The sequence below is a fragment of the Trachypithecus francoisi genome, unplaced genomic scaffold (genome assembly GCF_009764315.1).
Source record: "Trachypithecus francoisi isolate TF-2019V2 unplaced genomic scaffold, Tfra_2.0 Lachesis_group6, whole genome shotgun sequence".
NCBI classification, from domain to species: Eukaryota; Metazoa; Chordata; class Mammalia; order Primates; family Cercopithecidae; genus Trachypithecus; species Trachypithecus francoisi.
Genome location: NW_022681471.1, coordinates 118674855 through 118701808, shown reverse-complemented (window position 1 = coordinate 118701808; position 26954 = coordinate 118674855). Strand labels below are relative to the sequence as shown.

The following is a 26954-nucleotide window of genomic DNA, read 5'->3' as shown; positions in this document are numbered from 1 at the left end:
CGACATGGCAGGCGCCTGTAGTCCCAGCTGCTTGGGAGGCTGAGGCAGGAGAATGGCGTAAACCCAGAGGCGGAGCTTGCAGTGAGCTGAGACCCGGCCACTGCACTCCAGCCTGGGCGGCAGAGCAAGACTCCGTCTCAAAAAAAAAAAAAAAAAAAAAAAAAAAAAATCATTGTACAGGCTGGGCACAGTGGCTCATACCTATAAGGCCAGCAGTTTGGGAGGCCAAGGCAGGAGGATTGCTTGAAGTCAAGAATTCAAGACCAGCCTGGACAACATAGTGAGACCTTGTCTCTACAAAAATAATAAATTTAAAAAATTAGCCAGGCATGGTGGTGTGTGCCTGTAGTCCTAGCTATTTTGGAGACTGAGGCAGGAGGATTTCTTGAGCCTAGGAGTCCAAGGCTGCAGTGAGCTATGATTGTACCACTGCACTCCAGCCTGGGTGACACAGCCAGAACTTGTCTCTAAGAAAATAATAAATAAATAACAGTTTGCTTGGAGGAATAGCAAAATACATTAAAAATATTAATAATGGTGAGAGTAGGATCGATAAGGTCTTGATTTATAATAATGCTATGAAAATGAAAAGGATGGTAAAGGTTCAGGTGTAAGAGTTAGAATAATCAAAGGAACAAAACAGAAATCCCTGAAACAAAGTCAAATTACTCAGCTCGTTGACAATTTGGCAGGGAAGTGGGGAGCCAAATCCCAACCTCACAGGTTTCACTGAAAATGAAATCCATATAGATTATAGATTTAAACTATGAAATTGAAACCATAAAAATGCTAGAGGAAAACACAGGGGTTATTATTTATATAATCTTTCCAAAAGGAAAGATGTTAGGCATGAGAATAAAGGCAGAAGCCACAGAAGTAAAATATTTGACTACATACATTTTTAAAAAACATAAAAAGGACTAAACTCTTTATGTTTTTGTTTTTTTTTTTTTTGAGACAGAGTCCCACTCTGTCGCCCAGGCTGGAGTGCAGTGGCGCGATTTCCACTCACTGCAAGCTCCGCCGTCTCCCGGTTCATGCCATTCTCCTGCCTCAGCCTCCCGAGAAGCCCGGACTACAGGCGCCTGCCACCACGCCTGGCTAATTTTTTTGTATTTTTAGTAGAGACGGGGTTTCACTGTGTTTGCCAGGATGGTCTCGATCTCCTGACCTCATGATCCGCCCGCCTCAGCCTCCCAGAGTGCTGGGATTACAGGCGTGAGCCACCACGCCTGGCCTAGTACTAAACTCTTTAGGGAGAACAAAAACTACCATTAACAATTTAGCTGGGCACGGTGGCTCAAGCCTGTAATCCCAGCACTTTGGGAGGCCGAGACGGGTGGATCACGAGGTCAGGAGATCGAGACCATCCTGGCTAACACGGTGAAACCCCGTCTCTACTAAAGAATACAAAAAACTAGCCGGGCGAGGTGGCGGGCGCCTGTAGTCCCAGCTACTCCGGAGGCTGAGGCAGGAGAATGGCGTGAACCCGGGAGGCGGAGCTTGCAGTGAGCTGAGATCCGGCCACTGCACTCCAGCCCGGGCGGCAGAGCAAGACTCCGTCTCAAAAAAAAAAAAAAACAATTTAGAAGGAAAGCAAAATCACTTTGAAAAATATTTGTAGCCTAACAAAGGATTAATGACCTTTATACATAAAGAGCTTACCAATCAGTAAGGAAAATAATACAATATCAAAATGAAGAAAAGATGTGAACAAGCTATTCATAAAACAAACAGCCAATAAACATATAAAAATTCATATATATTAATCAAAGAATCAACAAAAGAAAATCTTTTCACTTATCAAAATGAAAAAAATTTCTAAAATAATATACAGTGTCATCATGATTTGGAAAGCTGACACATTACTACTGTAGGTGTAATTAAACCATTTTCTTTTTTTTTTTTTTTTTTTTTTCAGACGGAGTCTCGCTCTGTGGCCCAGGCTGGAGTGCAGTGGCCGGATCTCAGCTCACTGCGAGCCCCGCCTCCCGGGTTCACGCCATTCTCCTGCCTCAGCCTCCCGAGTAGCTGGACTACAGGCGCCCACCACCTCACCCAGCTAGTTTTTTGTATTTTTTAGTAGAGACGGGGTTTCACCGTGTTAGCCAGGATGGTCTCGATCTCCTGACCTCGTGATCCGCCCGTCTCGGCCTCCCAAAGTGCTGGGATTACAGGCTTGAGCCACCACGCCCGGCCATAAACCATTTTCATGAAGAGGAGAAAATTATGTTTAAGAGAAAAAAACTGATTCTTCACATTTAAAAATTCTATAATGGTATTAACTTTTGTAAGAAACCCTAAGATATTAATAACTACGCATCTTGGTTTATTGCTAAGAGCAGTAAGCTGGTTACCTGGAAGACAGTTTGCAACCCTGTTGCAAGTAGGCATTCAGGTTCCCTGTTGCCGCAAGTAACAGCCCCAGGTACGGAGGGGAAGGCTTCATCGGCCTAGAAGAAAACTCAGGATGGAACTGGACACCAACAAAATAAGGATGATCTGAAATGACAACAATCACGATGGGATTAAAGCAGACAAGCAGGAGAACTGCTTTAAAGATCTTCTTATCTTTGAATATGAAAGCTCATTAAATGGCAAGATGATTCTTTAACCTGTTATCATTATAGTCAGTTACTTTCACTATCCATCCATTCCTGCGTGGAATTTGAAATTGTAAAACACATCTTGGAAATTTTACGTGTGGAAAGTGTCAGAGTGAGCAAAGTCAAGCAAAAATTTTTGAACTGCAAGAAGAATTCCGCTTTCCTCAAATCTGCCTGCTTTTTGAAGGCACTTTGTAGATTTATGTTGGTTCGATTTCCCTTGGACTTTGGGCTAACCCTGGGTCTTTCTTTCTTTTAGGTGGCTTCAGGCCATTTCCTGCAAGGTCTTCTCCTTTCCCAGGGTAAGGGTCCCCTGAGATAAACCAGCACAATGTCGACCCACTGGGCTACCCTTGGGAACGCAATGAGGACAATTGCTTTTTCTAGTCACAGCTTTAAGTTGGGTATTACTCATAGCACCATAAAACTGAGCATTTTTTGAACAAAGTGATTCAGAGCAATGATCCATTCATTCAAATATCCTGTCCCTGGCTATGACTCAAGCTAAAGATAATAAAATATAATAAGTTTAAGAGGGGGAAGTAAATATAACTTTAAAGCTTTCAATTAAGTGCTTTATCAAATGATCTAAAATCTAGTATGGAATTCAAAATCGCAAATTCCCATCACTTAGCACCAAAGATCCAAAGCTACTACTACAGTAATAAGGAAATTACGATTGAATGCAAATGTCTACTTTCCTAAGGTAATCATTTAAAGCCCTGCTAGAATAGCTATTATTAAAAAGTCAAAAAACAACAGATGCTGGCAAGACTGTGGAGAAAAGAAAACACACTGTTGGTGGGAATGTAAGTGATTTCAGCCACTGTGGAAAGCAGTTTGGAGATTTCTCAAAGAACTTAAACCAGAATTACCATTCAACTCAGCAATCCCATTACTGGGTATATACCCAAGGAAAATAAATCATTCTTTTTTTTTTTTTTTTTTTTTTTGAGACGGAGTCTTGCTCTGCCGCCCAGGCAGGAGTGCAGTGGCCGGCTCTCAGCGCCCTGCAAGCTCCGCCTCCCGGGTTCACGCCATTCTCCTGTCTCAGCCTCCCGAGTAGCTGGGACTACAGGCGCCCGCCTCGTTGCCCGGCTAGTTTTTTGTATTTTTTAGTAGAGACGGGGTTTCACCGTATTAGCCAGGATGGTCTCGATCTCATGACCTCGTGATCCACCTGTCTCGGCCTCCCAAAGTGCTGGGATTACAGGCTTGAGCCACCGCGCCCGGCCAAAAATAAATCATTCTACAAAAAAGACACATGCACTTACATGTTCATGGCAGCAGTATTCATGACAGCAAAGACATGGAGTCAACCAGATGCCCATCAATGGTGGATTGGATAAAGAAAATGTGGTACAGGCCGGGCGCGGTGGCTCAAGCCTGTAATCCCAGCACTTTGGGAGGCCGAGACGGGCGGATCACGAGGTCAGGAGATCGAGACCATCCTGACTAACACGGTGAAACCCCGTCTCTACTAAAAAATACAAAAAACTAGCCGGGCGTGGTGGCGGGCGCCTGTAGTCCCAGCTGCTTGGGAGGCTGAGGCAGGAGAATGGCGTGAACCCGGGAGGCAGAGCCTGCAGTACATATATACCATGGAATAGTATGCAGCCATAAAAACGAAACCATGTCCTTTGCAGCAACATGGATGCAGCTGGGGGCCATTATTCTAAGTGAATTAACACAGAAACAGAAAACCAAATACTGCATGTTCTCACTTATAAATGGGAGCTAAACACTGGGTATTCATGGACATAAAGATGGGAACAATAGACACTGGAAACTACCAGAAGGGGGAAGGAGAGGGGAGTGCAAGAGTTGAAAAACTATCTGTTGGGTACTCTAGTCAGTAGTTGGGTGATGGGATCCATACCCCAAACTTTAGCATCACACGATATACCCATGTAACAAATCTGCACATGGGCCAGGCACAGTAACTCATGCCTGTAATCCTAGCACTCTAGGAGGCCAAGGTGGGCAGACTGCTTGAGCCTAGGAGCTCGAGACCAGCTGGGGAAACATGGTGAAACCCTGTCTGTACAAAAAATACAAAAATTAGCTGGATGTGGTGGCGTGCACCTGCGGTTCCAGCTACTTGGGAGGCTGAGGTGGGAGGATTGCTTCAGCCCAGGAAGTGGAGTAGCCATGAGCCATGATAATGCCACTGCACTCCAGCCTGGGTGACAGGGTGAGACCCTATCCAAAAAAAAAAAAAAAAAAAAACAAACAAAAACTGCACATGTACTCCCTGCATCCAAAATGAAAGTTGAAATTATTAAAAAAAAAAAAAAGCTCTGCTATAGAAAATGGTAGCCACTAGCCATATGTAGCTACTTAAATTCATTAAAATTAATTGAGCATTTGAAACATGTTCAAAGTTACATGTGGCTAGTGGCTACCATATTGGATAGGGTAGACTAGTTCTATCATTGCAGTGAGTTCTATAGGACAGCTCTGATCCCAGAAAACTCCAGTGAGTTCTATAGGACAGCTCTGATTCCAGAAAAATCCAGTGTAGAAATCCTCTACATCTAAGAAGAAACTTCCTTGAATTAGAGGAATATGCAGGTAAGAAAGCCTGATAAGGGGAATGCCACCTTCTCCCAGGAATGTATTCCCTCAAGAAACGCAGAGAAATCATCCACACTTAGAGAAGAAATTAAGCAATGTAGCTTTAAATTTAAGAGACAATAAATCTTACTGCATAACATCTAGGGACATCTTTGGAAAAAAAAGCAGACAGTAACTGTGCTTTTGTATCACTACAGACAGATGCTAAGCAATGTAATCATGTAATAGCCAGGGACAGAATATGTGAATGAATGGATCATTGCTCTGAATCACTTTATCCAAAAAATCCTCTATGCCATATGAGGAGAAAGTAAAAAGTTTTTATTTTGATGATGTTCTATCAATTAGATACAATTATCTTTAAAATAATGCCGTTGATTGCTTTAAACCAAATTCTGACATTATATAATATTAATCCCAGGTTTTGTTGTTCTTCTCGGAACCCTTCAGGAACAGTGGAGATTCGTGGATATGTTTCCAAGGGTACCTAAGATCAACATCTTCTGGGAATTTTCCTTAATAAGTGCTTGCAGTCAGCTTTTAAAAACTGCAAGGTTTTACAGCAGCTCTCATTTCCTTTTCAATCCACATGAAATTTGAAAGCCCCAATGGGAATCTAAATCCTTATGATGAAAGAACCTTCTAAGTATTTGATGACAATAATGAGAACCAGGAGAATTAAAAGTGAATAAGTACTTAAACAAAGTAAACAAATAGTAATTTGCTTAAGAAATTTTCTGCCTTCTCACATGCTAGGAAGATTTAAGAGGCTTCAATACCAACAGCGATCCACACTTTAATTCTAAATGATGGACATTTCCATCAGAAAGACTCCTGGAAATGCGTACTTACTATTCTAATTCAAAACTCTAGGCATGAATTGATCACCTTAGGTAGAATGTGAAAACAAGAGAAACAATAAAATCCCACAGCAGTGGTGGCAGATGGAGGTAACCACCTGGGTTTGCTCTTGCCGCAAAGGACTAGCTGTGATGGCCCTGGGCATGTCATTTAACCTCTTTGCACTCCGGTCTCCTCTGTAAAGTGGGAATAGCATCATCTGCTCTGTTAGTTTATAAGGTATGCAAAGTCCCTAGCAAGAGGTCTAGTGACAAGCATCCAGTAAGTGCACACTAAATGTCCATTGCTTTCCTTCTTTCAAGTCTAGGTAAAATGCTGCTCTGTTCAAAGGAGCCTTCTGGCCGGGCGCGGTGGCTCAAGCCTGTAATCCCAGCACTTTGGGAGGCCGAGACGGGTGGATCACGAGGTCAGGAGATCGAGACCATCCTGGCTAACACGGTGAAACCCCGTCTCTACTAAAAAAATACAAAAATTAGCCGGGCGAGATGGCGGGCGCCTGTAGTCCCAGCTACTCGGGAGGCTGAGGCAGGAGAATGGCGTAAACCCGGGAGGCGGAGCTTGCAGTGAGCCGAGATCGCGCCACTGCACTCCAGCCTGGGTGACAGAGCGAGACTCCGTCTCAAAAAAAAAAAAAAAAAAAAAAAAAAAAAAAAAAAACAAAGGAGCCTTCTTAGACTTCAATTCTCCCCTCTGCTCAGGACTCTGGAAGTACTTGAACAGATTAGAGACAAAAAGGAAAAGAGACAGAGAAAAGGCATTTGAAATGGAGAATAGTGACACGAGCTAAGATGGACAAAGAAGAGGGAGGTTAGAAGACTCAGAGGTAATCCAGTTTATCTGGAGCCTCAAGCATATAGGCTGGAAATGCAGGTTCTGAAATATCACGGTACCATTTTTACAGTATTCTGCACACACTTAGTACTCAATATATGAGAGTGGTTTATCCAACAAATTAGTGTCACACACTGCAGAGTTCTGTTCTTGTTAGGAGGTATTGGAGAAGGGATGGCTTGGAAGCAGGAAGGAGATTGAGCTGGAGTTGGCATGCACTGGGACTAGTGTTCTAGGTACCGCAGTGCAATTGCAAACACCAGCTTTCTTTCCAGAGGCAAATCTGCAGGACTTGACAACTCACTGCTAGTTGGGATCTGAAGGGGAAGAAGAGCTAATATGTGAAATTTCTAGCCTGACAGTCTAGGAGAATGGTTCTCCACCAAATGTGTCCCCCAGGGACTTACTTTTTTTTTTTTTTTTTTTTTTTTTGAGATAGGGTGTTGCTCTGTCACCCAGGCTGTAGTGCAGTGGCATGATCATGGCTCACTGCAGCCTCAACTTCCCAGGCTCAATCTCCTACCTCAGCCTCCTGAGTAGCTGGGACCACAGGCACGAACCACCATGCCCAGCTAATTATTTAGTTTTTTGTAGAGATAGGATCTTGCTATGTTGCCCATGCTGGTCTCGAACTTCTGGCTTCAAGTGATCTTCCGACCTTCGCCTCCCAAAGCGTTGGAATTACAGGCGTGAGCCACTGCTCCTGGCTCTCCAGGATCATTTGATAATGTCTGGAGATATTCTGGGTTGTCACAACATAGGAGGTAGTGGTGATACTGGCAGTGAGTAGAGGCTAGGAATGCTGCCAAACACTCTACAACAGGGATGTCCAATCTTTTGGCTTCCCTGGCCCACATTGGAAGAAGAATTGTCTTGGGTTACACATAAAATACACTAACACTAATGATAGCTGATGAGCTTAAAAAAAAAAATGCAAAAAAATCTCATAATGTTTTAAGAAAGTTTACGAATTTGTTTTGGGCCACATTCAAAGCTGTCCTGGGCTGCAAGCAGCCCACGGACCGTGGGTTAAACAAGCTTGCTATACAGTGCACAGGACAGCCTCCACGACAAAGAATTATCCCACTCCAAATGTCAATCAACAGTGGCAAGGCTGAGAAACTCTGGACAAGGATATTGATGATACCTTAACAGAAGCAGGAGAATGAACTAATTGGGAGAGCATGTAAATTTAGTTTTAAATAAGTCGAGATGGAAGTGTCAAGAGAACATCCAAATACACAAACAGGTCAAGGAGGCACGTGAAAATGTTAAATTCGAGTTAGTTCAATGAAGTGTATATTTGTGAGTCTAGCCCAAGAGTTAGCAAATGCTTCTGTAAAGGGCCAATATTCTGTAAAAGGTAAATATTTCAGGCTTTGTGAGCCATAAGGTCTCTTTCTTAACTATTCATCTCTGCCATGGTAGTATAAAAAATAGCCATGGGCGGCCGGGTGCGGTGGCTCAAGCCTGTAATCCCAGCACTTTGGGAGGCCGAGACGGGCGGATCACGAGGTCAGGAGATCGAGACCATCCTGGCTAATACGGTGAAACCCTGTCTCTACTTAAAAATACAAAAAACTAGCCGGGCGGCGAGGCGGGCGCCTGTAGTCCCAGCTACTCGGGAGGCTGAGGCAGGAGAATGGCGTAAACCCGGGAGGCGGAGCTTGCAGTGAGCTGAGATCCGGCCACTGCACTCCAGCCTGGGTGGCAGAGCAAGACTCCGTCTCAAAAAGAAAAAAAAAAAAAAAAAATAGCCATGGGCCAGGTGCAGTTGCTCATGCCTGTAATCTCAGCACTTTGGGAGGCTGAAGAGGGAAGAGGCCTTGAGCCAAGGTGAGACCAGCCTGAGCACCATGGCAAAACCTGCCTCTACAAAAAATTTAAAAATTGGCTGCGTGCGGTGGCTCACGCCTGTAATTCTAGCACTTTGGGAGGCCGAGGCAGGCGGATCACAAGGTCAGGAGTTCAAGACCAGCCTGGCCAACATAGTGAAACCCCGTCTCTACTAAAAAAATACAAAGATTAGCTGGGCATGGTGGCACATGCCTGTAGTCCCAGCTACTCGGGAGGCTGAGGCAGAAGAATCACTTGAACCCAAGAGGTGGTGGTTACAGTGAGCCACGATCGCGCCACTGCACTCCAGCTTGGGCAACAGAGTGCGACTTCGTCTCAAAAAAATAAAAAATGTAGCCAGGCAGGGTGACACATACCTGTAGTCCCAGCTACTTGGGAGACTGAGGTGGGAGGACTGCTTGCGCCCAAGAGGTCAAGGCTGCAGTGAGCCATGATCATGCCACTGCACTCCAGCCTGGGTGACAGAGCTAGATCCTGTCTCAAAAAAAAAAAAAATTAAAAGCAACCATAGACAAGACATAAATCAATGAGTGTTGCTCTCGTTGAGGCTCAGAAAATGCTACCCTAAAGTAGTTTGAACTGAAGGTGACTGGGAAGACCTCCAAAGCAAGAAGGTCACTCTGATGTTTCCCCAGCCTTTCTGTGTGAAAGCTGGCTATAAAGAAATTATCTGACCTACCTTTCCTGAAAGTAGGTCATAAGACCCTCATTCCAGATGAGTCCTGCTCTAGACCTGGGGGAATGGGATGCTACACAGAAAGGCCAAGAAGAATCTGAGTGGACTCTATTACCACTAGAGTACGCCCTTTTGCCCAATCACATTGCTACATGGTTGTCCACTGTTCATCGAACCTAAGCATAAAAATGAAGCTTTCCCCCAAGTCTTTGGGTCTCCATTCCTGAAGACTCAAGTGCCACATAAAACTTCAATTAAATAAATGTTATGCTTTTCTCTTGTCAACCTGTCTTGTTATAGGGCTGTTGTCATGACCCTTATGATGGGTAAGAAGATCACAGATAACACCTTTCTACCCCTAAACTGTGTTCCAATCAAACTTTATTTATGGACACAAATTTGAATGGCATATAATTTTCACGTGTCACAGACGGTATTTTTAAAAATTTTTTTAACCATTAAAAAATGTAAAAATCGGCCAGGCGCGGTGGCTCAACCCTGTAATCCCAGCACTTTGGGAGGCCGAGACGGGTGGATCACAAGGTCAGGAGATCGAGACCATCCTGGCTAACCCAGTGAAACCCTGTCTCTACTAAAAAATACAAAAAACTAGCCGGGCGAGGTGGCAGGCACCTGTAGTTCCAGCTACTCAGGAGGCTGAGGCAGGAGAATGGCGTGAACCCGAAAGGCAGAGCTTGCAGTGAGCTGAGATCCAGCCGCTGCACTCCAGTTTGGGCGATAGAGCGAGACTCCATCTCAAAAAAAAAAAAAAAAAAAGTAAAAATCATTCTCAGCTCATAAGTTAGCTGTAAACAGCAGGCTAGACGTGGTACACAGGCAGTCGTTTGCCAACCCCTGGGCTAGAACATCAAGACAAAGAGCTGAGACCAGCTGTGATCATGAGCTTACCATGTCCTTTCAAAGCTGACTGAGAATAACACTGCGTCTGTCTCATCAATAGTAAATGTATAGTTTGTGCCTATGTGCTCACGGGTGTTCCAGCCCGGTTACTAAAAACAACTTCAGTGTTCTTCCTCAATTCTGATGCCTTTATTTCTGTTCTGTTTGCTCTTAAAAAGAACTCTGGGGACACTGATTAGTGTTCAGAAGTTAAATGACTGACCCGTGCTTGACCACCCAGCACAGTGGAGAAAGGCAGGACAGGAGCCAGGTCCCTCATGCAACAGACATCAACATCAGTCACCAACAATGAGGTGGCACTTGGCTATTCTTTCTCAAAAGAGGAGAGCAGGCAGGATGTCACTCAACAGTGCCACTCTGCCTTTCCCAGAGCACCTAACCTAGAGGCTGGCACAAAGAAGTAGCCTCAGAAAGAGAGGAGTTGGTAAGGAAGCACACTACTTGTAGAACTGGTAGACTTGGAATAATATGTCATTTTATGGTGGAGTCAGACTAATAGGCCCCAAAATGGTCAGGATTATAAGCAGTCTGTCTTTCTGAGACGAAGTCTCACTCTGTTGCCCAGGCTGGAGTGCAGTGATGCTATCTCGGCTCACTGCAACCTCCACATCCTGGGTTCAAGCGACTCTCCTGCCTCAGCCTCCTGAGTAGCTGGGACTACAGGTGCACGCCACCACACCCAGCTAATTTTTGTATTTTTAGTAGAGATAGGGTTTCACCATGTTGGCCAGGTTGGTCTCAAACTCCTGACCTCAGGTGATTCGCCAACCTCAGCCTCCCAAAGTGCTGGGATTACAGACGTGAGCCACCATGCCCAGCCAGCAGTCTGTTTTTTCATGTACTTTGTAGTTACATATTTGTTTCAAAGGAGAAAAGAAAAGAAAGAATGCAAAAAAAAACCTGGGTCTCAAATTAGTCTGTGAAAGGCCAGTTATCAGGAAGCTTTTCAAAAATGAAGAGCCCACTTACTTGCCAGTTCAATGATTTCCATCCTGTCTCCATCAACATCCTGACCTACAAAACTTAAGTCATTCTGCTCAAATTGGTTGATCAGCTTAGGGTTTACCTGCAAAACAAGAAATTAAGTGTTTATGGGCCACAGTGCAATACCAGCTGCCATACCAGGTCCTTCATCAATTGGGTGGGTTTTCCATTTCAGTGATCCTCTAGTAGTTAATGTCTATATTCAATGTTCAAAGCCAATTTTAAACTCATGATGAACCTGAGATATAAAATGTAACCGCAACACCTAAATCTGGGAAGCCCACCTTCTATTACCGAAAGGTGAGATTCAAAAAGTAGGCCTGTGACCCAGATACTCTGACTTGGAACCTTGAGACTAGTTATTTATAGCCATTTCCATGTTGCTTCTTCCCTAGAGTTATGTGTACTTACCTATCTCTCTCTGAATCACAAATTGCTTGAGGATTAAAACTATCTTATTTCCCTTGTGACTAACCCCAATGCTTTCTTTACACACAGTTACATAAAAGTTATAAAGAGGGCCGGGCGCGGTGGCTCAAGCCTGTAATCCCAGCACTTTGGGAGGCCGAGACGGGCGGATCACGAGGTCAGGAGATCGAGACCATCCTGGCTAACACGGTGAAACCCCATCTCTACTAAAAATACACAAAACTAGCCGGGCAAAGTGGCGGGCGCCTGTAGTCCCAGCTACTCGGGAGGCTGAGGCAGGAGAATGGCGTGAACCCGGAGGCGGAGCTTGCAGTGAGCTGAGATCTGGCCACTGCACTCCAGTCCGGGCGACAGAGCGAGACTCTGCCTCAAAAAAAAAAAAAAAAAAAAAAAAAAAAAAAAAAAAAAAAGGTATAAAGAGAAGCTTGGAGCAAGTTTTCTACTAATATATCATAATAGATGGCAACTTGATGACCTGGCTTGTGGTCCTTTCTGGCCCCCATCTCACCTTAGCCCTTTCCCAAACTTAAGGACTCCTTTTCAGCCTCTCCTTCAGTGAAAGTGCTTCCCTGTCTAAAACTATGGTGGGGTCTCACCTATTCTTTGCAATCTTAACCTCCGAGCTTTTATTCTACATTTTAAAATTATACCAGTTCTCGTAATTTGTAATTATTTTTCCTTCCTTAACAGTTTTAAGACATAATTCACATACCATACAATTCACCCATTTAAAATACACAAATGATTTTTCATATATTCAGAGGTATGCAACCATTACCACAATCCACTGGAAAACAAACCCTGTACCCTTTAACCTCATCCCCCAACCCCCTCATCACCCTGACCTGATCCCCTGGCAATCACTAATCTATATCCCACATCTATAGATTTGCCTATTCTGGTCATTCTATATTAATAGAATCACGCAATATGTGGGCTTTTTTTTTTTTTTCCAGTTTTTCTCTAGGGTACATGTGCACAATGTGCAGGTTTGTTACATACGTACACAGGTGCCATGTCGGTGCACTGTACCCATTAAATCGTTATTTACATTAGGTATGTCTCCTAATGCTATCCTTACCCCCTACCCCTACCCCACGACAGGCCCCAGTGTGTGATGTTCCCCTTCCTGTGTCCAAGTGTTCTCATTGTTCAATTCCCACCTATGAGCGAGAACATGCGGTGTTTGGTTTTCTATTCTTGCGATAGTTTGCTGAGAATGATGGTTTGCAGCTGCATCCATGTCCCTAAAAAGGACATGAACTCATCCTTTTTTTTTTTTTTTTTTTTTTTTTTGAGACGGAGTCTCGCTCTGTCGCCCAGGCTGAGTGCAGTGGCCGGATCTCAGCTCACTGCAAGCTCCGCCTCCGGGTTTACGCCATTCTCCCGCCTCAGCCTCCCGAGTAGCTGGGACTACAGGCGCCCGCCACCTCGCCCGGCTAGTTTTTTTGCATTTTTTTTAGTAGAGACGGGGTTTCACCATGTTAGCCAGGATGGTCTCGATCTCCTGACCTCGTGATCCGCCCGTCTCGGCCTCCCAAAGTGCTGGGATTACAGCTTGAGCCACCGCGCCCGGCCTTTTTTTTTTTTTTTTTTTTTGAGACGGAGTCTCGCTCTGTCACCCAGGCTGGAGTGCTGTGGCTGTCTCCCAGCTCACTGCAAGCTCCGCCTCCCGGGTTCACGCCATTCTCCTGCCTCAGCCTCCCAGGTAGCTGGGACTACAGGCGCCGCCACCTCGCCCGCTAGTTTTTTGTAGTTTTTAGTAGAGACGGGGTTTCACCGTGTTAGCCAGGATGGTCTCGATCTCCTGACCTCGCGATCCGCCCGTCTCGGCCTCCCAAAGTGCTGGGATTACAGGCTTGAGCCACCGCGCCCGGCGAACTCATCCTTTTTTATGGCTGCATAGTATTCCACAGTGTATATGTGCCACATTTTCTTAATCTAGTCTGTCATTGATGGACATTTGGGTTGATTCCAAGTCTTTGCTATTGTGAATAGTGCCGCAGTAAACATACGTGTGCATGTGTCTCTATAGCAGCATGATTTATAATCCTTTGGGTATATACCCAGTAATGGGATGGCTGGGTCATATGGTATTTCTAGTTCTAGATCCTTGAGGAATCGCCACAGTGTCTTCCACAATGGTTAAACTAGTTTACAGTCCCACCAACAGTGCAAAAGTGTTCCTATTTCTCCACATCCTCTTTAGCACCTGTTGTTTCCTGACTTTTTAATGATCGCCATTCTAGCTGGTATGAGATGGTATCTCACTGTGGTTTTGATTTGCATTTCTCTGATGACCAGTGATGATGAGCATTTTTTCATGTGTCTGTTGGCTGCATAAATGTCTTCTTTTGAGAAGTGTCTGTTCATATCCTTTGCCCACTTTTTAATGGGGTTGTTTTTTTCTTGTAAATTTGTTTGCATTCTTTGTAGGTTCTGGATATCAGCCCTTTGTCAGATGAATAGATTGCAAAAATTTTCTCCCATTCTGTAGATTGCCTGTTCACTCTGATGGTAGTTTCTTTTGCTGTGCAGAAGCTCTTTAGTTTAATTAGATCCCATTTGTCAATTTTGGCTTTTGTTGCCATTGCTTTTGGTGTTTTAGACATGAAGTCCTTGCCCATGCCTATGTCCTGAATGGTATTGCCTAGGTTTTCTTCTAGGGTTTTTATGGTTTTAGGTCTAACATTTAAGTCTCTAATCCATCTTAAATTAATTTTCGTATAAGGAGTAAGGAAGGGATCCAGTATCAGCTTTCTACTTACGGCTAGCCAGTTTTCCTAGCACCATTTATTAAATAGGGAATCCTTTCCCCATTTCTTGTTTTTGTCAGGTTTGTCAAAGATCAGATGGCTGTAGATGTGTGGTATTATTTCTGAAGGCTCTGTCCTGTTCCATTGGTCTATATCTCTGTTTTGGTACCAGTACCATGCTGTTTTGGTTACTGTAACCATACTGTAGTATAGTTTCAAGTCAGGTAGCATGATGCCTCCAGCTTTGTTCTTTTGGCTTAGGATTGTCTTGGCAATGCGGGCTCTTTTTTGGTTCCATATGAACTTTAAAGTAGTTTTTTCCAATTTTGTGAAGAAAGTCATTGGTAGCTTAATGGGGATGGCAATGAATCTATAAATTACCTTGGGCAGTATGGCCATTTTCACATATGTAGGCTTTTGTGTCTGGCTTCTTTCACTCAGCATGATGTTTTCAAGGTTTATCTATGTTGTAGCATAAATCAGTACTTGATTTCCTTCTATGGCTGAATAATACTCCATTAAATGAATACACCACATTTTGCTTATCTATTCACCAGTTGGTAGACATTTGAGTTGTTTCTGCCTTTTGGCTATTATGAATATTGCTGCTATGATCATTCAGATACAGGTTTTTGTGTGGACATACATTTTCATTTCTCTTGGGTATATATCTAGGAGTGGAACTGCTGGGTCATATGGTAATTCTTATATCTAACCTTTTGAGAAACTTCCAGATGGTTTTCCAAAGGGGCTGAAATATATTCCATTCCAAGCAGCAATGCATGAAGGTTCCAGTTACCCCACATCCTCTCCACTACTTGTTATTATTATCTGTGTTTGATTATAGTCAGCTTAGTCAGTGTGAAGTCGTGTCTTTTTGCGGTTTCAATAAGCATTTCCCTGATCACTAATGATTGTTGGGTATCTTTTCATTTGCTTATTGGTCATTTGTATATTTTCTTTGAAGAAATATCTATTCATATCATTTGCAACTATTCATTATTGAGTTGTACGAGCTCTTCATATATTTTAGATACAAGTCCCTTATCCAATACATGATTTAATCTGTAATTACTATGTTATCTATTTTTTGTCCTCTCCATTAGAATATAAGCTCCCTAACAAGAGGGAGACCACGTCTGTCTTTCCCCTTTCTATCTCCAATGCATACCAGATGCAAAATAGGTGTGAATGAATGAATGGCTATGCTATTGTGTACGTAGCAGTTCTTGCACCTTCTCATTGCCACTTAGGCTAAGCAGCTCAATAATTTTTATCCCACCAGTTGGGCCCGTTCCCAATGGAAATAAGATCAAAAATGTCCTACACATTCCAAATTATGTTCCTTGGTCATAGTGACACTGTTCATTGCCTAATCAGCATTGATTCCCACAAGTCCTCCTTCAAAATAGAGCCCTAGGCTTGTCCTGGTATCCACTCCACCCGTATATGAACCAGGAAACTCCATCTGTCCCATTCCAGAAACTGGTTCTAACTGGTCTAAGCCAAACATAATAAACCCAGCCCTCTTGGAAGATGAATATTGCAAGAACCCAGGTTTAAGCTACTGATGTTCAGCATTGCCCTGAAAATGGCTACTAGTTCACAGGTGGGCAGGTAATCTAAGTTGATTTCCCTGTCTGGAGAGATGCCTGTTGTCCCAGATGCTGCTGGCAGCCACCTGGGAACCATGAGGGAGACCAGCTAAAGGATGAAGCAGACACACAGACAAGGGTAGGGCTGAGATAACCACAGAGACAACAGGAGCCCTGGTTGTACCATGCCTGGAGCCTGCCCAGCCTCTGGACTACCTGGTGGCTGAGATAACAAATTTCCTTAATGTTTAGGCTGGTTTGAGTGATAACGAGCAGGGATTCTGTTCTTCACAGTCAAATGCATCATAATTGACACACTCATTAATCCTGGCATAGACGATCTACATTTCCAGAAACCTGTTTCTCATGTGACAACCTCAACAATTAACTCCTTTTAGTCATGTGACGCTAAGCCTCAAGCTTAATGTAAATTTCCAAAGAGGTTCTCAAACCAATCACCCCCTGATACCCAGGTATGCACCCCCATCCCAAAAGGCACTTGGTTCCTTCTCAGAAAATTCAAGTCCTCTTTTCCACAAACCTGGCAAAATAAAGGGTGGGGGCTAAGGATAAGAAATGATGGCCTTATCATGATTTAGAAGATGGCGGTTAGAGTAACAAGGGCATTGATAGGCCCCGTGTACAGGTACATAAAGATTTTTGCCTTTGGAAAGCCAAAAAGATGAGAGTCTCCACCCCCCACCCCCTCCCCGCCCCTCACCGCCCATCTCCTCTGGAAGTGGGAGACCGTGGGAAATTTGGCCTTCTCTGAGCCCTGTGAATACCACCAGGCTGGACACCTTTTCCAGAGGCTCAGCTTGTAATCACTGGGTTCCTCACACTAAGCATCCATATTCCCCAGTAATTCAGCATGAAAGCCGTACCTCGAACCGATGTCTGTGTCTTTCTTCTATAAAAGGAACATCACCATAAAGTTTCCCTGTAAAGATACAAGAGTGAGATTAATATTAGAGTAAGCAGCTTTATAAGCACATCCATGACACTTTGTGGAGGAAGGTGCTTGGATCGCTATCTATCAGAGGACTAAAAACGAACTAATAGACTCCACATAGTCATCTAGATTTTCTTCTTTTCAAGTAGAAGATGGCGATCGCTTCTTTGAAACCCTGAAGCAATTCTCAAGTAAGCCATCACCATTGCATAAAAGGAAGCCAGATGCTACACAAGTCCACCACGGAATCCAGCAGATCTGCCCTCCTTACATACACCTGCCTGCGGGACCAAGAAGAGATGGTTATGTCTGCACTATCGCTTCAGTGCAGATTTGTAATGGGGCTCATTTACAAAGGAAGAAAACAAAACTGGGGACAGGGAAGGGACTTGCCCAAAGCCCTGCCCTGCTGGGCAGCAGAGCCTGTTCTTGAGCCTAGGCTTCCTCACACCTGGCCCAATGCTTTCTCCACTCCCCCAGCCCCCTCCAGTTTTCACACGGTACTGGCCACATTCAAAATGTACCCCAGCTTGAAAATGTACCTATCCTATGATCCTACAATTGGACTTCTCAAAATTTATCCCAGAAAATAGAAATGAGGACAAAGACTTTTTGCCCCATCTACCTGTTCGTTATCTTCAACTGGGGACCCCTGCCCAAGACTGTACTCTCTTTTCTTCTCCCACATTCGCTCCCCTGGAAGTTATCACCCACATAGCTGTCCACTCCCATTCTATACCTTCTGAACCTTATCTTTCCCCTGGTGCCATATCTCCTATTTCCAGGGGGCTAAAGCAATCACCCATAGCATCTAATACGTTGGTACAAAAGTAAAACCACTACCTGCTGGGCTTCATTACCTCTTTTCTTGGTATGAACTGCCTTGCTTTTGGAGAATATCCCCACACCTGGCCGGGAGGGTCCCACGCCCACGGAGCCTCCCTCACTGCTAACACAGCCGTCTGCGGCGATCTATCCCCAAGGCAGCAGCAAGGCTGGGGGAGGGGCGCCCGCCATTGCTGAGGCTAAGTAGGTAAACAAAGCCCCTGGGAAGCTCGAACTGGGTGAGCTCACAGCAGCTCAAGGAAGCCTGCCTGTCTCTGTAGACTCTACTCTGCGGACAGCGCACAGCTGCAGTCCAACAGGGGAAAGAGCCGGGGCCGGTGCAGACGCGAACGACTCTGTCTGACAGCTTTGGGGAGAGCCGTGGATCTCCTAACGCGGAGGTTGAGATCTGAGAACGGACAGACTGCCTGCTCAGGTGGTCCCTGACCCCTGAGTAGCCTAGATGGGAGACATCCCCCACTAGGGGCAGTCTGACACCCCACACCTCACAGGGTGGAGTCACCCCTGAGAGGAAACTTCCAAAGAAAGAATCAGACAGGTACACTCGCTGTTCAGCAATATTCTATCTTCGGCAACCTCTGCTGCTGATACCCAGGCAAACAGGGTCTGGAGTGGACCTCAAGCAATCTCCAACAGACCAACAGACAGTCCTTCTGACTGTCAGACGGAAAACTATCAAACAGGAGGACACCTATACCAAAACCCCATCAGTACGTGACCATCATCAAAGCCAGAGACAGATAAAACCACAAAGATGGGGAAGAAGCAGGGCAGAAAAGCTGGAAATTCAAAAAATAGAGCGCATCTCCCCTGCAAGGAGCGCAGCCCATCGCCAGCAACGGATCAAAGCTGGTCAGAGAATGACTTTGACGAGATGAGAGAAGAGGCTTCAGTCCATCAAACCTCTCAGAGCTAAAGAAGGAATTACGTACCCAGCGCAAAGAAACTAAAAATCTTGAAAAAAAGTGAAGAATTGACAGCTAGACTAATTAATGCAGAGAAGATCATAAACGAAATGACAGAGATGAAAACCATGACACGAGAAATACGTGACAAATGCACAAGCTTCAGTAACCGACTCGATCAACTGAAGAAAGAGTATCAGCGATTGAGGATCAAATGAATGAAATGAAGCGAGAAGAGAAAACCAAAAGAAAAAGAAGAAAAAGAAATGAACAAAGCCTGCAAGAAGTATGGGATTATGTAAAAAAAACCAAATCTACGTCTGATTGGGGTGCCTGAAAGTGAGGGGGAAAATGGAACCAAGTTGGAAAACACTCTTCAGATATCATCCAGGAGAACTTCCCAACCTAGTAGGGCAGGCCAACATTCAAATTCAGGAAATACAGAGAACGCCACAAAGATACTCCTCCAGAAGAGCAACTCCAAGACACATAATTGCCAGATTCACCAAAGTTGAAATGAAGGAAAAATCTTAAGGGCAGCCAGAGAGAAAGGTCGGGTTACCCACAAGGGAAGCCCATCAGACTAACAGCAGATCTCTCGCAAAAACTCTACAACCAGAAGAGAGTGGGGGCCAATATTCAACGTTCTTAAAGAAAAGAATTTTAAACCCAGAATTTCATATCCAGCCAAACTAAGCTTCATCAGTGAAGGAGAAATAAAATCCTTTACAGATAAGCAAATGCTTAGAGATTTTGTCACCACCAGGCCGGCCTTACAAGACCCTGAAGGAAGCACTAAACATGGAAAGGAGCAACCAGTACCAGCCATTGCAAAAACATGCCAAAATGTAAAGACCATCGAGGCTAGGAAGAACTGCATCAACTAACGAGCAAAATAACCAGTTAATATCATAATGACAGGATCAGTTCACACATAACAATATTAACCTTAAATGTCAATGGACTAAATGCTCCAATTAAAAGACACAGACTGGCAAACTGGATCAAGAGTCAAGACCCATCAGTCTGCTGTATTCAGGAGACCCATCTCACATGCAGAGACATACATAGCTCAAAATAAAGGGATGGAGGAAGATCTACCAAGCAAATGGAGAACAAAAAAAAGCAGGGGTTGCAATCCTAGTCTCTGATAAAACAGACTTCAACCATCAAAGATCAAAAGAGACAAAGAAGGCCATTACATAATGGTAAAGGGATCAATTCAACAGGAAGAGCTAACTCTCCTAAATATCCATGCACCCAATACAGGAGCACCCAGATTCATAAAGCAAGTCCTTAGAGACCTACAAAGAGACTTAGACTCCCATACAATAATAATGGGAGACTTCAACACTCCACTGTCACATTAGACAGATCAACGAGACAGAAAGTTAACAAGGATATCCAGGAATTGAACTCATCTCTGCACCAAGCAGACCTAATAGACATCTATAGAACTCTCCACCCCAAATCAACAGAATATACATTCTTCTCAGCACCACATCGCACTTATTCCAAAATTGACCACATAATTGGAAGTAAAGCACTCCTCAGCAAATGTACAAGAACAGAATTATAACAAACTGTCTCTCAGACCACAGTGCAATCAAACTAGAACTCAGGACTAAGAAACTCAATCAAAACCGCTCAACTACATGGAAACTGAACAACCTGCTCCTGAATGACTACTGGGTACATAAAAAATGAAAGCAGAATAAAGATGTTCTTTGAAACCAATGAGAACAAAGATACAACATACCAGAATCTCTGGGACACATTTAAAGCAGTGTGTAGAGGGAATTTATAGCACTAAATGCCCACAAGAGAAAGCAGGAGAGATCTAAAATTGACACTCTAACATCACAATTAAAAGAACTAGAGAGGCAAGAGCAAACACATTCAAAAGCTAGCAGAAGGCAAGAAATAACTAAGATCAGAGCAGAACTGAAGGAGATAGAGACACAAAAAACCTCTCAAAAAATCAATGAATCCAGGAGTTGGTTTTTTGAAAAGATCAACAAAATTGACAGACCGCTAGCAAGACTAATAAAGAAGAAAAGAGAGAGGAATCAAATAGACGCAATAAAAAATGATAAAGGGGATATCACCACCGACCCCACAGAAATACACAAAACCATCAGAATACTATAAATGCCTCTACGCAAATCAACTAGAAAATCTAGAAGAAATGGATAATTTCCTGGACACTTACACTCTCCCAAGACTAAACCAGGAAGAAGTTGAATCCCTGAATAGACCAATAGCAGGCTCTGAAATTGAGGCAACAATTAATAGCCTACCCACCAAAAAAGTCCAGGACCAGATGGATTCACAGCTGAATTCTACCAGAGGTACAAGGAGGAGCTGGTACCATTCCTTCTGAAACTATTTCAATCAATAGAAAAAGAGGGAATCCTCCCTAACTCTTTTTATGAGGCCAACATCATCCTGATACCAAAGCCTGGCAGAGACACAACAAAAAAAGAGATTTTAGACCATATCCCTGATGAACATCGATGCAAAAATCCTCAATAAAATACTGGCAAACCGGATTCAGCAGCACATCAAAAAGCTTATCCACCATGATCAAGTGGGCTTCATCCCTGGGATGCAAGGCTGGTTCAACATTCTCAAATCAATAAACGTAATCCAGCATATAACAGAACCAAGGACAAGAACCACATGATTATCTCAATAGATGCAGAAAGGCTTTTGACAAAATTCAACAGCCCTTTATGCTAAAACGCTCAATAAATTCGGTATTGAGGAATGTACCTCAAAATAATAAGAGCTATTTATGACAGACCCACAGCTAATATCATACTGAATGGGCAAAAACTGGAAAAATTCCCTTTGAAAACTGGCACAAGACAGGGATGCCCTCTCTCACCACTCCTATTCAACACAGTGTTGGAAGTTCTGGCTAGGGCAATCAGGCAAGAGAAAGAAATCAAGGGTATCCAGTTAGGAAAAGAAGAAGTCAAATTGTCCTGTTTGCAGATGACATGATTGTATATTTAGAAAACCCCATTGTCTCAGCCCAAAATCTCCTTAAGCTGATAAGCAACTTCAGCAAAGTCTCAGGATACAAAATTAATGTGCAAAATCACAAGCATTCTTATACACCATAACAGACAAGCAGAGAGCCAAATCAGGAATGAACTTCCATTCACAATTGCTTCAAAGAGAAAAAATACCTAGGAATCCAGCTTACAAGGGATGTAAAGGACCTCTTCAAGAGAACTACAAACCACTGCTCAGTGAAATCAAAGAGGACACAAACAAATGGAAGAACATACCATGCTCATGGATAGGAAGAATCAATATCGTGAAAATGGCCATACTGCCCAGGTGATTTATAGATTCAATGCCATCCCCATCAAGCTACCAATGACTTTCTTCACAGAATTGGAAAAAACGGCTTTAAAGTTCATATGGAACCAAAAAAGAGCCTGCATTGCCAAGACAATCCTAAGTCAAAAGGACAAAGCTGGAGGCGTCACGCTACCTGACTTCAAACTATACTACAAGGCTACAGTAACCAAAACAGCATGGTACTGGTACCACAACAGAGATATAGACCAATGGAACAGAACAGAGTCCTCAGAAATAATACCACACATCTACAGCCATCTGATCTTGACAAACCTGAGAGAAACAAGAAATGGGGAAAGGATTCCCTATTTAATAAATGGTGCTGGGAAAATTGGCTAGCCAGAAGTAGAAAGCTGAAACTGGATCCTTTCCTTACCCCTATACGAAAATTAATTCAAGATGGATTAGAGACTTAAATGTTAGACCTAATACCATAAAAACCCTAGAAGAAAATCTAGGTAGTACCATTCAGGACATAGGCATGGGCAAGGACTTCATGTCTAAAACACCAAAAGCAACGCGGCAGCAAAAGCAAAAATTGACACATGGGATCTAATTAAACTAAAGAGCTTTTGCACAGCTAAAGAAACTACCATCAGAGTGAACAGGCAACCTACAGAATGGGAGAAAATTTTTGCAACCTACTCATCTGACAAGGGCTAATATCCAGATCTACAAAGAACTCAAACAGGCCGGGCGCGGTGGCTCAAGCCTGTAATCCCAGCACTTTGGGAGGCCGAGACGGGTGATCACGAGGTCAGGATCGAGACCATCGGCTAATACAGTGAAACTCTGTCTCTACTTAAAAATACAAAAACTGCCGGGCGCGGTGGCTCAAGCCTGTAATCCCAGCACTTTGGGAGGCCGAGACGGGCGGATCACGAGGTCAGGAGATCGAGACCATCCTGGCTAACACGGTGAAACCCCGTCTCTACTAAAAATACAAAAACTAGCCGGCGAGATGGCGGGCGCCTGTAGTCCCAGCTACTCGGGAGGCTGAGGCAGGAGAATGGTGTAACCGGGAGGCGGAGCTTGCAGTGAGCTGAGATCCGGCCACTGCACTCCAGCCTGGGCGATAGAGCTAGACTCCGTCTCAAAAAAAAAAAAAAAAAATACAAAACTAGAGCCGGGCGACGAGGCGGGCGCCTGTAGTCCCAGCTACTCGGGAGGCTGAGGCAGGAGAATGGCGTAAACCCGGAGGCGGAGCTTGCAGTGAGCTGAGATCCGGCCACTGCACTCCAGCCTGGGTGGCAGAGCAAGACTCCGTCTCAAAAAAAAAAAAAAAAAAAAGAACTCAAACAAATATACAAAAAAAACAAACACCCCATCAAAAAGTGGGGAAAGGATATGAACAGACATTTCTCAAAAGAAGACATCCATACCGCCAACAGACACATGAAAAAATGCTCATCATCACTGGCCATCAGAGAAATGCAAATCAAAACCACAATGAGATACCATCTCACACCAGTTAGAATGGCAATCATTAAGAAGTCAGGAAACAACAGGTGTTGGAGAGGATGTGGAGAAATAGGAACACTTTTACACTGTTGGTGGGATTGTAAACTAGTTCAACCATTATGGAAAACAGTATGGCGATTCCTCAAGGATCTAGAACTAGATGTACCATATGACCAGCCATCCCACTACTGGGTATATACCCAAAGGATTATAAATTACTCTACTACAAAGACACATGCACACGTATGTTATTGCGGCACTATTCCAAGCAAAGACTTGGAATCAACCCAAATGTCCATCTGTGACAGACTGGATTAAGAAAATGTGGCACATATACACCATGGAATACTATGCAGCCATAAAAAAGGATGAGTTTGCGTCCTTTGTAGGGACATGGATGCAGCTGGAAACCATCATTCTTAGCAAACTATCACAAGAAGAGAAAACCAAACACCGCATGTTCTCACTCATAGGTGGGAACTGAACAATGAGATCACTTGGACTCGGGAAGTGGAACATCACACACTGGGGCCTATCATGGGGAGGGGGGAGGAGGGAGGGATTGCATTGGGGAGTTATACATGATATAAACGTCATGCACATGACCCTAGAACTTAAAGTATAATAAAAAAAAAAAAGAAAAAGAAAAAAAAAAAAACAAAAGTAAAACCACTACCTGCTGGGCTTCATTACCTCTTTTCTTGGTAGAACTGCCTTGCTTTTACACAAATGTCTTTTTTGCACCAGTGTCTTAACTTACTTCACTTTTAAGACCAGCCGCATCCACGGCTTCTGCTAATTAGGCATTTTAAGGACCAGAGCTCTCTTGTATGTGCAAGAATTTGCTGATGCTTATCTAATTCAGTGCTTATCTAATTCAAAGATCCTAAGAGGCTTCCCAGGGTGCAGATATTTGTTGTATTTCGCTTGCAGAGTGCTGGCAAACCACAATATTTTAAAAATGTAAATAAGTTGCCAACATTTAAAAGTCAGGAGATTTTACATAAAACTCCAGATTTCCAGATTCTCTTGAAAATTTAGAAGACTGGCAGCAATGAATCCACAGTTCTTCATGCAACTATCAGCTGTGGAAGTCGCTTCTTTGATGGGGCACATGCTTGCTGATTTGCTACAGTCCCCATCACTCCTTACTGCCTTTCTAACTCTGAGGCTCAGTGTAGCTGTTGCTGATTGTTGAGCTTAAGCTGTGGCATTTCTCACACCTGCCTGTCTGCATTCCCTCCCTGGCCCTACTGGCCTAGATGCTCAGTGCAATACTGACTCAGTGCTTGTGTCTATCCTTAAGCTAAACCTGTGGTTTCAGACTGGCTTTCAGAAGAAGCCTGGGGTAGGGTCTTTGCTTTCTGCACTCCCTGCTCTCCACCCACAAGACACTCCTGAAACCTGCAGAACCTTTTCTCAGGATTCTCAGTGAGGGCAGCATTCAGCTCTGGGAGCTGTTTGGGTTCTTCCGCCCCCTCTTTGATTAAGGTCCAGCCGTTTGGTACAGTGAGGTGGTCAGAGTCAGCTCAATGACTTTCTAACAAGTGACCTGGATGAGTGACTTAACTTTGCTAAGATTCCTTTCTTTTGTGCAAAATGGTAGCTGGATCCTAGGGGTGAGGAGAGGAATGTCCTAACTACTGGTGTTCAGAAAGCACTGAGTCGCAGCCAGCCACAGCTGGCTCCTTTATTTCTCCTTTACGTTCTCCTATATTTCTCCTTTACTTTCTCCTACCTTTCTCCTTTATTTCTTACTTTTGAATTTTAGAATGTCATTTTTCCAATTTTTATAAAATATTTCATTTCTTTTCGTATCTAAATTCTTCCCCTTCCCTAATTTTATCTTCCTGATCTGCTTTTATCTCAGTTTTCTAGTATAAAACATCTGAGTTGAAAAATGTGTCTTTGCTTTTAACACTATATTATAGCATTACATTCTTTTTCATCACTTTCGTTGTTGTTGTTTTTGTTTTGTTTTTTAAGACGGAGTCTCACTCTGTCACCCAGGCCGGAATGCAGTGGCATGATCTCGGCTCACTGCAACCTCCACTTCCTGGGTTCAAGTGATTCTCCTGCCTCAGCCTCTCAAGTAGCTGGGATTACAGCCATGCACCACCACGCCTGGCTAATTTTTGTATTTTTAGTAGAGATGGGGTTTCTCCATGTTGGCCAGGCTGGTCTGAAACTCCTGACCTCAAGTGATTCACCCACCTCGGCCTCCCAAAGTGCTAGGATTACAGGTGTGAGCCACCACACCCCACCTTTCATCACTTTCATTTCATTTGTTTCCCATTTAGTATTCTTATCTCGTTCTTGGCATCTCTTTTCTTAGATCTTATGCACTGACAGGTGGGGAGCTAGCAGCCAAGAAAGACAGAATAGAAAGAACCTTGCAAGAGCAAGGGGAAGTCTCTTCTTCCCTCCCACTCCCCTAGTGGGACCTCATTCTTAATGCCAGGTCACTAACCGACGTTTGCCCCGAGCTTTGAGAAGATCACAGGCCAATGCTCTCAAACATCAGCCACACCTAAACAGCGCCTTTTCTGTGCCAGGCACTGTTCTAAGGGCTCCTGCACATCATTTATTTAACCCTCACAAGAACCCCATGAGGCCGGCGCTCTTATCTCTGTCTTTCAAATGCAGAAACTGAGGTGTGGTGCGGGTAAGTAGCTCCACACAGCCAGAGACTGAGAGCTGAGGCCCAACGGGCCTCTGGTGAGCAGTGGCTCCAGGGGCTGGGCTCTTAACCACTCCACTAGTTCCCTTCGGTGAAGTGATGAGGACAAGCGCTTGTCTAGAGGGGGCAGGAATGCCATCTGTTGTTAGGATGAAAGGTGCTATGTCCCAGACCTATGAACCTCCATATTAACAAACACGCTTTAGTGAATGGTTTCCCCAGTAAAAGGCAAGAAGCAGTAAGAAGACAGCCACCCTGCAGTGTGGACCTGGGCTCTGGGGGCAGGCGGGGAGGCTCGCCAAGTGGTATGCAGCTCTCACGAAGCCCTGCCATGCTCCTCTGGAGTTTGTGTCTCAGCACAATGACAAATTACTAGGGCATGGACTCTCAGGGTTCCTAAATCCCTGGCGGCCTCTTTTAAATTGTTATGGAAATAACCTCATTAACTCAGTCAAGGATTTTTTTTTAACATGGTTTTTCTTTTTTTTTCCCCTGCTCTAATGTTTCACGAATGTTCAGTGTTGGTTTTGGTTTTATTTTTTAACTTCCTAATCTAATCACACCAGGAACCAGAAGCTGTTTTTCCATATCAGTGCTTCGATAGGAGACAAGAAAGCCAAAGCCATTTCTCTAGCCCCTGAA

General features: G+C 43.9%; 1 protein-coding gene across 1 annotated transcript in view; it reads right to left on the bottom strand.

Annotated features, from left to right (window-relative positions):
* CTPS2 (CTP synthase 2) overlaps positions 1 to 26954 on the bottom strand; it is a 136733-nt gene that overhangs the window by 20389 nt on the left and 89390 nt on the right. The window contains 3 exon segments of the mRNA XM_033200893.1: positions 2358 to 2502; positions 11299 to 11395; positions 16978 to 17033. Coding sequence (XP_033056784.1) covers positions 2358 to 2502; positions 11299 to 11395; positions 16978 to 17033 — 298 coding nt within the window.